The sequence below is a fragment of the Poromitra crassiceps genome (genome assembly GCF_964638095.1).
Source record: "Poromitra crassiceps genome assembly, chromosome: 2".
In the NCBI taxonomy this organism is placed as follows: domain Eukaryota; kingdom Metazoa; phylum Chordata; class Actinopteri; order Beryciformes; family Melamphaidae; genus Poromitra; species Poromitra crassiceps.
Window position 1 is genome coordinate 47048037 of NC_139624.1, and position 12125 is coordinate 47060161.

The 12125-nt window shown below is 47.8% G+C and overlaps 1 protein-coding gene across 1 annotated transcript; it reads right to left on the reverse strand.

Moving 5' to 3' along the window:
• Positions 1 to 231: 231 nt before the first annotated feature.
• Positions 232 to 8818, reverse strand: net1 (neuroepithelial cell transforming 1). The gene is made up of 9 exons (XM_083632328.1): positions 8509 to 8818; positions 4847 to 4954; positions 4544 to 4708; positions 3798 to 3860; positions 3404 to 3577; positions 3054 to 3311; positions 2771 to 2941; positions 2260 to 2446; positions 232 to 2147 (listed from the first exon to the last, which is right to left on the reverse strand). Exons 1-9 carry the CDS (start codon positions 8605 to 8607, stop codon positions 1693 to 1695), a joined length of 1680 nt encoding a protein of 559 aa, XP_083488454.1. The 5' UTR covers positions 8608 to 8818; the 3' UTR covers positions 232 to 1692.
• Positions 8819 to 12125: the final 3307 nt, after the last annotated feature.

Consider the following 12125-nt stretch of genomic DNA (forward strand, 5'->3'; position numbering starts at 1 on the left):
CTCACATAGAACCTTGCAGTAGATGACAGGTAATGTGAGTTGCAGAAGATGAGTAGTTACTATGATGACCGTAAAGGTTCTTTCAAAAAGGTAAAAAATAAATAAAAAAATACTTTACTTATTTTTAATTATTTTTAATTATAGTGTCAAAGGCTGCACTTTGGTCTAACTCTAAAATAATTAAATGGCACATTCCTCCTTGTCAGCTGCTAAAAGACAACAAACCAAAAGCTCTGATGCAAATCTTACACAGATCTTTATTGTTCTTTAATTGTTCATTTACACCTCTTAACATACAGGCGGTGGCAGTCATGTTGCCCCCTTTTTCCGTTTATTTTCCCTCATCCTTTTGACAAAAAAGGCATGAAGTTTTGACATCACCTACAGAAAAACATGTTCTTCATCTCCCTTCCCCTACATACTTTTTACCCATCAATTAGTTCTCACTGGATTGTATCCAGTGTCTCAAACATCCATCTATGTGCAAGGAACCACATTAACTTACTTAAATAGTGAGTTTTTTGGGGGGTTACACACCTTGCATCAACAATCTATCTCAGTTCCGACAAACAGTTTTATCCATCTTTTCCTCTTTTCTCTCAATCCTTCAGACAACATTCTCTTGTTTTCTTCGTCTATTTTCTCCAACTGTCCTGCCCTCGATAGGACCGAACCCCTCAGACAGGCGAACACATTCTGCCGCCTCTACTTGGTGCGAGCAGTGTCGACAACTAAAGCTCCATGCAAGATGCTACATTGAAAAGTGATCCGTTTCATTATGAAGAGTCAGCTTTTTAAACCAACATGGCTCAGTTCAAAAGTTTGTCGGTTTTTGTTTTACGTCAACAAAAACCCCTCATATATATATTTATTTTCATGACATTGAATGGTTTGTTATGACTGCGCTCTGTAGCGACGACAACAAACTAACTCAACATGAATGTCTGGATTTAAATTAATGCCTCTGGTTGCAGTAAATGCAAAAAAAAAAAAAAAATTAAAAGAAAAGTTTCCGGGTCCTTACATCTGTTATTAAAGGAATGTATAAAAATAAGACTTGTCCTCCAGTAAATCTGAGAATCAGACTTTTACAGAAACATTTGTAGCTTTTTTGTATACATCTCAACTTTTGGGGGGGTTCTTTTCTTTTCTATTGAACTCTGCATGCCCAAATTTTAAAATAACTTCAGCTAAAAGCTAAAAACAGTGCTGCTTAAAAAACAAAAAAAACAAAAGAGCTACAACAAAATTTTGAATGATGATATAAAAATGTAAAACTTTAATTACCTAAAAAAAAGATTGGTAAATCTAAAATAATGTTTAAATACCAAATTAACAGTAAACAGACCTTGAGGCACTACCTCTATCTTCAAGAAACCAACAAACTGCAGACACACAGATGAATGTGTGAATGTCGTAATGCTTCCTTTTCTTACAGCTGATGGAAGCCGTGCAGGTCGCTCCACAATACTGCATCAGCGCTCGGGGGGGCGGATGGAGGGGGAAGGTAAATAGCTGCCGAAGAGGACAGTAACACAGAACACTGTTGTAATAATACATACGCACGCCAACACACATAAATACAAGTCCCACTGAGCGGGGCGACCCTCCGCCCCCTCTTCTCCACGCAGTCTCTCTTTCTTTTGAATGTTTATGTACAAAAACAAGAGTCCGTTATCTCCCAGCCTCCCTTTACACCATAGTCTCTTTTCTCTTCCCTAAGGAACACAGCGACCTCTTGTCCTTTTTGGTTTTGTGCGTCGTGGGCGAGGAGAGCGGTGATGTTGATGACGATGACGACGTCGAGGAGGCAGAGGAGCGGGAGGAAGGGGAGGTGCTGGCGGAGCTGGGGGTCTGGTCTCTGCCACACGGCGAGCTGGGGGCGGACCGCGAGGCCGGCTGCGGGCAGTTCTCATCCGCCTCCTCCATGTGGACGATGGCAGAGACTGAGGAAGGGCGACGCTTGGAGCGGGCGACGGCCACGGGCGAGGTGGGGGCGCTGGTGGGCTCGGGGAGCGGCCGGTGGACGGAGATGGCGCTGCGGAGGCAGTTGAGCCACTGCTGCTTGTGAAAGACGTCATTCACCTGCAGCGTGTGGGACTGGCCGTGGCTCGGGTCTTGGAAGCGCACGCGGAAGATGTTCTTGGCTGAGGAGTCAAGCGACAAAAAACGAAATTAGTAATTCAGCTCCAGCTTCATGTGCAACAAACTACATTCCTACATGAACTGTTAACGTCTGAGGTCTGGAATGAGGCTCACCTTTGTCTGCGTTACCGAAAGCCCCCCTGAAGGACCCGCCCATTCTGACGTCTCCGTCCTGCAGGTCCTCCAGCATCAGGTCCTGCACCGGGATGGGCTGCCGGTAAACCTGGAAACACTGGCGCTCGTTCCTGGTGACGGGGCGGCTGAGAACCAGCAGCTCGGTGAACAGGAACACATGCAGCTTCTGGAGGGAGGGAGGAAGGAAATTATTAAAAGCAGATCGCTGACATGGTGCGCCTGACATCCTCTACCACCAAAAAAAGTTTCACTTAGGACTTGTTGATTGTTATCAAAAGAGATGCCGCTTGTATGATTAAGTCATGGAGTTTTTTAGCGGGTGAGCGAAAATAGCTCCCTTATTTGGGGTGCGAGGCTCGTGTTTGTTGGTGCATGTGAGCGAAGAGGCAGCCAAAGCACAAACGTGTTGATGAGAGACGAAAGTGTGTGTGTGTGTGTGTGTGTGTGTGTGTGTGTGTGTGTGTGTGTGTGTGTGTGTGTGTGTGCTTACCGTGCCACTCTTGTTACGTAGCTCCCCATGGCACAGTAGGCTCTTGCACTGGTCGATGTGCGGGTCTCTCTGCCGGTCGTCCAGATACTCCAGCTTGTCGATGTAGTACTGGCACTCAGACTCTCCCTTCTTCATGTTGATGTCCGACAGCACGCCCTGGATGATGGTGATCTGGTCGCACAAAAAGCAAATCATTAAATTCAGCCACGTTTTCAGGCTATCGATCGATAATCAAAGGCTGTGTCCTATCTTCTGCTGATGTGTGCCTGTTTCCTCGACTCACCGCTTGCTCCAGGCTAGCCGTGTCGGGATGCTCTGGTGGCGTGTGCCTCAGGATCTCTCTGAGCAGCAGCGGGTATTTGACCAGGCGCGAGCGCGGGATGTCCAGGAAGCTCCAGAGGTCGAGCTTCCGGCTGAATGGTGATTCCAGGCAGCGCTGCAGGAAGTCCTGAACGCGCCGGTCCTGCTTCTTCTGGTCGAGCAGCGCCTTGGCTGCCAGCTGGTTGCTGCAGTAGTCTCTGTAGGCATTCAGCCTGGGCAGCTGGAGGGCAAGAAAGGAGGGACACTTTAGCATACAATCCAGATAGAACTGAGATTGGGATGGGGGATTAATGGCGACGCGGTGACACTTACCCAGCTCACGACGATCTGCCCGATCTGCCCCACGGTCCCGTCTGCCCCGGTGGCTTTTGACAGCTGGGCCAGCAGGTCCTCGTGCAGCGGGATATAGGTGTCCAGGTTCCCAAAGATGTGCGTCAGCTCCTCTTCAGACATGATGCCCAACTTCAGCATGGGGTCGTGGTACGCCTGTGGACAGGAGCAGAGACAAACCGCTCAAATTACATCCAGGAGGGGGTGCAGGTGGGGCTAAGAATAGCTTGGCAAAGTGCTTTAGGGGTGCAAGAGAAAGACAGAGGTATCATTCCTTGCTTTTTATAGTTCCTGGCCTGACTGTGCGGAAGGCCTGCCAGCTTTTGATTTAATCTGTTTGCTTTAGATGTACTCCCAGAGGTTTAAAAGTACAAACCTTGCGTGCGAGCTGGAGGTCCTCAATCAGGTCCTGTTCTCCACGAGACAGCTCAAATATGGCCTGAGGGGAGCGAGGGGGGAGGGAAAGTTAGATTTTTTTTATAGAAAAACCATGAATCAGATTGTCATGACATTAGTACAATACATCCAGTACTTATTAGACTAAATAGCCATGTTGATGCCATATTACTCAGGTCAACCTCTACATTTCTCTAAGCGCTCTCTGTCCTGTCTCCCCTGCTCCATGTCTGTCTCTTGTTTACAACTGTACGGTGTTCATGGCTTCCGACAGTTGGCTAAGATGTCTGACATGTACGGGTAGACCAGAGATGTAGATCAGGAGAGCACTCGTGTGAGAGCTTGTCAGGTCTGTGTTAGCTTAGAGAGCCTGGGGAATGGACAGGCCAATGAGCCCTGGATGGCTTTTAGCCCCACTTAGCTTATTTAGTACAAATACTGCAGGGCTGTGTGAAGCTAACAACGTCTGAAAGGCTGTCTGGAAGGAGGAGAGTTGCAGAGGAAAGGAGAGGGAGGTGGGAGTGAGTCAAGAGATGGAGTGTACTTAATCTTTTCTAATAGCTCTCTCTGTACAGTAATGAAAACTCGCAAGACAGCTAGAATACATTGCTGTCTGGATTTCTGACTTAGAGCACATTCAGTCATCTATGTGGACTCTTTACTTTGGGTTAGCTTTACGCAGCTTTTTCATCACTGAAAAAGCATCATCATGGTGCCGATTCTCACCTCCTGCCGCTTGATTTCCTTGGTGGAGAAGGTTCCCTTCTGGTGGACGTCTAGCGTCTCTGACCACAGCGTGCTGTTCCTCCTTTTGGGCGGCGTGGGGGCCGCTGCCTTGCTGCAAGGCTTCTGGAGCACTCCCAGCGACTTGCCATCGCCCCGGAAAGAGGCCTGCAGACAGGAAACAGGAAGTCCCCCAACGTTAAACATGGACGCCTGAATGCTTTCAGTCAGCAAAGTGACGGCTGTGACATTTGAAGTGTCCCTTGCCCTTTCAGCCCGGTTTGTGGCACGTGGCGGGGGGCTCACCTGGATGGTTTGACCAAAGCGCCGGACGGCCCCATTCTTCACCGGAGAGATGAGGTTGGCTAGCGACGTCACCCTGCCGAGAGGACGGACACGCTTGTTGCTGGGTTCCTGGAGAAGAAGAAGAGGGAGAGAGGTCAGACATTTGATCATAGTTTATGTCAAACAACATAGGACTTCACTTCCTGTTGAGCAACCCTGGAACTAAACAAATCGATTGGTTTTACTAACACTCAGGGCTTTCCACTGGGACCTCTGGGGTGACTGCAAGCACTCCGTTGTGACTTGCTTGTGATGAAACTCATCAAGTCAAGTCATAAATGCTCATGATTTAATCCACTCCCTGCTCTGGGGTTAGCTGGGAAACAGGAGGAGCCAAGGTTGAGGCGCAGCCAGACAGACAGACAGACTGACGGAGCGCAGACAGACAGACAGGCGGAGCGCAGACAGACAGGCGGAGCGCAGACAGACAGACAGACAGACTGGCGGAGCGCAAACAGGCAGACAGACAGACAGGCGGAGCGCAGACAGAGCAGAGATACTGCTGAGGCTGAGAAGCAGGAAGCAGCTGTTAGCTCCATCATGCCAACAGTCTTGTGCCAGGCCAGCCCACTGAGCACAAAGACCCTCTCTGACTGCCGACACACAGGGGAAGGAGGCCTGGAGGCATGCCAGGAATGCACGAGACCCTGCTCTCAGCTGTTCAACACCCCCTCCCCACACACACACTCAGCTACTCTGCTATACGGCCTGGCAACAGCTTAACTCTCCACGAGTGTGTGCCTGCTCCGTCGCTCAAACAGCGTGAGATAAATGCTTCCTGATTGCTGCGGCTCTTTTAACGGCCTTTCCCCAGAGAGGAGTGGAGGACAGTGTGGCAGTGTGTCAGGATGGCTGTGTTAGTAAAACAGACCACCGGGGGGAGCTGGGGAAAGGAGCCCCAGTCGTAAACAGATAGTGAATCTGCCCCCTCTCCAGGCAGTGTTTATACAGTACGGCGCAGCGGGGGGGGGGGGGGGGGGGGGGGGGGGGGGTGTACGTGCTGCTTACGGCTGCAAGTCGAGACAGGCTCTGCAGAAGGCCTCGCGTGAGAGCAGCACTACACCTGGGCCAGGTGACACCCCCCACCCCCTCTCACCGGGCTTTGAGGTACCCCCCCCTCCTCTCACCGGGCCCTGAGGCTGCGGGAAGGGAGAGAGCCGCTTGGCCTCGTGCCAGCAACAACAAGCAACACATATCAAAGTGCTGCAGATCTGAGGTAATGATTTCAGGCCGCAGAAGCTCTTCAAAAACATGACAAGATGAGACGGCCTCAGCCATAATTAGCGTTGCCAAAGATGTTTTGCACGGATCGCATTAAAAAAAACTTTCTTGTAAATAATGACTGTTTGCTGGGCGAATTTGAGCACCGCAGTATTAAAAAAGGCTGCCTGTGTTTTCTCCTGACTAAGGCCAAATGGGATTTTGCGTTGGCTCAGCGAAACTGGGAGACAGAGCCGCCATTCAGGCTCCAGGCCCTGCGGACACACACACAGCTGGGGAACAGATCGGCTAGGTCCGGTGCGCCCGGTGGGCTGCTGTGGCTGCGGTCGAGTTGCGGTCCGTGGCTCCACATTGGACCAGAGCGGCCAGACGGCCTCGAAGACTTACCAAGCCCTCTAGTGGCAAGGCCAGCAAACAGAAAAGCCACATCCAAACTGCTCTGACAGTGGTCTAGACACAGTGTGGTCAGCAAAGGAATCCAGAGAGAAGGCTATAAAACCTCTGCTTTAACTTGCCTATGGAGAATTAAATGGAGCTAAATGTGTGAGTCGACCAAAGGCCATGAACAAAGGAGAAGAAAGTAAAACAGTGGAAAAAATGGTTTCAAGCACAGAGAGGGCGGGCCGGCTTCCAAAGTCAATATTGGAAACGTGTGTTGGCCATTGTGCCTTCCCTAGCCATTGGGGACCAGCCCCAACATAACAAAAGGCCACTAGTCCCACTCTTTGTATTAACTGACCTGCGCTCTATCAGAAATTGCAACACTGCAGACAGACGGGGACTTTCTATTCCTGGCTGTTTGACCTGGGACCTCCCTGGAGTAACGGGCCAGTCTGGCTCACTTCAGGAAACCCACCCCAATCCGGGGTTTGTGCCGCTGGTTTGGATAGCCATCACCCCGTGGAACAATCCCCCACCAAACACCTACTCACATTTCCAGCACACACACTGCTGCTGCACAAGCACAGGGCAGTCCTGAAGCTCCCAACACACACTGCTGCTGCACATGCACGGGGCACTCCTGAAGCTCCCAACACACACTGCTGCTGCACATGCACAGGGCACTCCTGAAGCTCCCAACCCAAGATTACAACACCCCCCTTCCCTTCGAGGAAGGGCCCCCAAAAGCTCCCTTCCTGTGTGCCCCTGCTTTCTCTTTGATGTAACCCCGTGTGCGTGCCGAGAGCTAATACCCAGGCCTGCCTGCCTGCTCTGACTGATTACAGCACAGCTTGAGCTGATAGAGGACTGGGACCAGAACTGCCAGGCAAAAAAAAAAGAAAAAAGCTGAGGTCATCAAGAAGTCAGCACCACACACACACACACAAAATGCATCAAGCCACATGTCTCAATCGCGAAAATCCGAAACGAGAGAACTCACTTCATGAATTGAGTTTCGACTTCCCCCTTTCCCGAGAGTTTTACCCACAATGAAACTTCTTCTGAAACAGAAGCACAGAAACCTCAAAAGGGGAAGGAAGGGGGTCGGTCAACGTGAAGAAAAAGTCCAGACGGTATTTTCCCAGGCAGCAGAGAGGGAACCAGAGAACACACCTGGGTTTCAAATGCTCTGCTTCCCTTTCATTGTGTTTGGAGGCAAGAGGAATGCTCTCAGGCTGCAGTGCTGAAAGAGCACCAAGCTGCCCTGAGGCCCAGGGGAAGCCCAACCTGGGCCAAATTAGCATCATAGTTAACCTATTGTGACAGGAGCCCATGGTAGCATCAAACGTTTGACTGATCCCATGGTGGCATCAAACGTTTGGAGCTAGAAAACCTTGTATTCCTCGTTAGGCTTGCCCTGAAAGGATGGGATGGGGGGGGGGGGGGGGGCAGTTTGCTGAGTGTTTGCCCCCTGCTGCCTCACTGTTTGTGCTACCTTGTGGGTCTACTGCTTCTCCTGAGCCCACCAGGGCTCAGAGACAGGGAATACGCAACGCAGAGGGACCAGTTTCCAACTTTACAAGTGCAATGAAATCCAATCATTAACTTCTCCAGGTCACGCCCTATCTCATCTCAAGCATAGAGGTGGCAAGCACAAAGTACAAAGTTTCAGCTCACAATTGAAAGCATATGCGCACAAGCACACACACACACACACACACACACACACACACACACACACACACACACACACACACACACACACACACACACACACACACACACACACACACACACACACACACACACACACACACACACACACTCTCTGTGTACAGGTGAGATAAGAGCAGGGTTAGGCACTGAGGCACTCAGACATCTGATAAGAAAGATGTGACCTCACCTCCAGGAGTTTCGGGATCAAAATTTGATAGTCAAAAGACAACTTTTGCAGATCAGCGAAACAGAGATAATAGAAAAATACCACCCCCCCACCTCCCATATGTTCCCTTGCATCTCACCTCTAACTCTTTGTTCGCTTGGTTCTGGTTCTGGTAGTCTATAACTTGCAGAGTCCGTTTGATCGGCACCAAGCTACCCAGTTCATCGTAAGCCACCATAGCTTTGAGTAAAAACACAATATCCACTTTAATCCGGTCGGGTCAGCTCCGAGTAATCCACATGAGAGAAAACAAATTGTAAAAAAAACAAAAGTATTGTGTGAGAGCTAAAAATAAATAAATAAATAATAAATAAAATGTGTCCTTATTCCTTTTCTTGTTCGCTTGTGTGCTGGGGCTTTCAGCAAGCTCCCCTCACACACTCGCTCCGACTCACTCTAAACTTTGATCTGAGGTGCACAGAGGGAGGGAGGGCTTTATACTAGGAACAGCGACAGACAGGAGGGGGAGGAGCAAGCTCTCTCTGCACAGCCCTCCCATGGAAGTGAGTGAGTGGAGATACTTGGAAGCCAGCAACCCGCAGCCCATCCTGTTGTTGCTGATTCACTCACACTAAAAACAGTCATGAGATTTTCAGAAAAAGCAGGCTCACTAAGAAGAGTTTACACTTTCCCTTTCATGCAGGCTACTGTCACATGTGGGAAGTCTGCACTGGCGTGACGTTCTCAAAATAAGAAATTATTTTAATTCCCTTTATACAATACAATACACAGTATAAACAAGGAATATCCTGTTTTCATGACATTGGCATGGATACACACTGAGAACTGAGGATTTATAGTAGTTATAGTAGAGAAGGACAGCTTCACTTAATTTGACATTCAAGTTAGAATAAATCAAATTTAAAAATGTGAAAGCTTAGAAACTTGGGCTGCATGATATACTGCAGATTATTTATCTAAATCACAATTATTAATTAAGATTATTAATCCTGATAATCTGATGATTGAAATTATTTACTGCACTTTTTATGTCTACTTATATCGCCATCTTGACTAGTTTCAACTACTGGATGCATTCTAAGTTAAATGAAATGCTTCAATATTGCTCATTTGCCCATATTGTACCATTCATTTTGTAAACCAACATCATGATACATATACAATTTTGCAGGCCCCAAAAAATATAATAATAATAATAAAAATTGCTTATTCTACCTATAGTTAACTAAGGTCTACTGGACCCAGTCAGGTAATAAAATCTTAAAAATAAACGGCTATTTCTCTCACAGTTTACTATATAAAGCTAACCAAACTAAAAAATGAGTGTCATTTTTAGCCTATTGCTTGTTGAGAGTGGTTATTATGTCTAAATTGTGTGAAGGGTGAAGTGCAATGCTGTCTGCTCTTTGGTTTAACTAATGGGCTGTTATCAGCCTCATCAGTTGAATGGGGGGTGATCAATTAGTATATAAATGGTGGGTACTTTCGCTACACACACACACACACACACACACACACACACACACACACACACACACACACACACACACACACACACACACACACACACACACACACACACACACACACACACACTCACACTTAAACTGAAACTCGTATATTTACTTGTGATGGGGGTAGGGTGCGACTACCACCCACTTGTGGATTGGCTTTATAATAGGTCTGAAAAAGTTAACGCCAGTTTCACTGTAGGGGTCGGCCTCAAGTCGAGACAAAGGAGCGATCTGAAACCGAACCAAAACCTGCACCCCCTATTCATGCACGCAGGCACCATGACTGTAGCCAGGGTTTGAGAAATACCTAGGTCATTTTTGTGCGGCGTGGGGGGTCCAGGGGCGGCTGTGTCCCCCCGTTTAGAAAATGTTGTCCATTTTAAAGTAAAATGCTTCAATCTGGTGCACTTTGAGAGCAAAATTAAGAGGCTAGATCTATAAAGAACTACAGACATCATATTAGATTAATATCCATCTACATAACCATCACTTACAGTACAGGGGAGTTACTTACCCATTCACTTCAATAGAACTGTCCCCAAAGTCTAGCACCAATGCAAAATTTGAACGTTGTGGTGTTATGTCTCTTCCTTCTATATAGCACACAGAGAGGAAGCAAATTGTTGCATTTCTGATCAACTATGTCATATCATGTTATTTATGAGGGCTTTAAAACATCAATGACAGATTAATAGATCTGGGGGTCGGGGCAATTTCTATTTTATTTTTTTATTTTTTTTAAGAAAATACCGAGGTCGGTGTCCTCAATGGTAGTTACAGGCATGGCAGGCACACATACCCACAGGGGTCAACCAGACAGACAGATGTCGTTTATAGGGTCTCTGCATAAAATTACAAACTTTTGTTGCAGTTTGGGGGTCTGAAAATGCAAACTTTTTGACTAACCCAAAAAATATTAGAATCAGACGTCCGTGGCCACTCCGCCGTCCAGAGTCCACCGCCTGTCTATATTTCCCTCGGATGGCTTTGAGCTTCGAGGTCACCTGGGCTTTGGAAATCCTGCCGTTTCGCGGATGGAAAGGACAAGTCGCAACAAAAGTTTGCCGTTTTATGCAGAGACCATTGTCGTCTAAAGCAGAGGTTCTCAAATGTTTTTCAGCCAAGGACCCCTTACAAGATAGAAAATATACCGGGGACCCCCTCATTCTGATTTGTGATTTTGGGCTAAGCTTAATTGTTTCCACGATAACATGCTTGACTTTTAAATTGATAGGTTTGTTAGAATGTAATCCATGAACCATTTTAGATGTAAAGCATAAACTATTTTTTATTGAACTATGAAGCTTTTGCACACACAAAAATAAATAAATAAAAGTTTATTTTTATTTTCCTGAAAACTTTTTGCGGACCCCCTGGCAAAGTGCCAGGGGGGGCCCAGACCCCCAGATCCCCAGACCCCCATTTGAGAACCACTGGTCTAAACAAGCCCTAAAAGACAGAAGAAGCCGTTAGGGAAGTGACAACCACACATGAAGCTGCAGCTTCTACACACACAGACAACTGCTGCACAAACAGAAAGCAGAGGTGTCAGGTCTGATAGACCGACTAATGTGCTGCAAACTGGAGGCTGTAACTCGGGGTGTGAGGATGTGTGCGTGTGTGTGTGTGTATGTGTGTGTGTGTGTGTGTGTGTGTGTGTGTGTGTGTGTGTGTGACTGTGTGTGTGTGTGTGTGTGTGTGTGTGTGTGTGTGTGTGTGTGTGTGTGTGTGTGTGTGTGTGTGTGTGTGTGTGTGTGTGTGTGTGTGTGTGCTTACGGCAAATGGACTATTGCAGAATGGCTCCAATTCCCTGGGTCAACATGGAGGTGTGAGGCAGGACACAGGCTCCATGCTGTGCTGTGTGTGAGATCCGAGTAGCCAGACGCGGATCGAGCCGCATGGTGGTTGACACCTCCGCTCACCGCGGTTGTTGACTGGACGGTCAGACGTCCTCATCTGTCGCGGGCCAACAGGACCATGCGTCTGTCTCGCATCACACAGAAGAATGCCCTCAAAACAAACTAGTGCAGTGCAGTAAACAAACTAGTGCAGTGCAGTAAACAAACTAGTGCAGTGCAGTAAACAAACTAGTGCAGTGCAGTATTGACATTATAGAGAGCCAAAGTGAATGTCACTTCCTGCTTTTCTGAAGGAGAAGAAAAGCCAGCACTCTCAAAAATGTCCTTTTGTTAATTTAATTGAAGCAGATGGCAGGTACAAA

What these genes read in the sequence shown, in the direction of transcription:
- net1 (XM_083632328.1), bottom strand. Translation starts at nt 8,607, where the DNA reads ATGGTGGCTTACGATGAACTGGGTAGCTTGGTGCCGATCAAACGGACT. An exon ending in GGCAGATCGTCGTGAGCTGG is followed by an intron (nt 3,312 to 3,403) that starts GTAAGTGTCACC and finishes CTTGCCCTCCAG; the next exon opens with CTGCCCAGGCTGAATGCCTA. An exon ending in TTTCGGTAACGCAGACAAAG is followed by an intron (nt 2,148 to 2,259) that starts GTGAGCCTCATT and finishes TTGACTCCTCAG; the next exon opens with CCAAGAACATCTTCCGCGTG.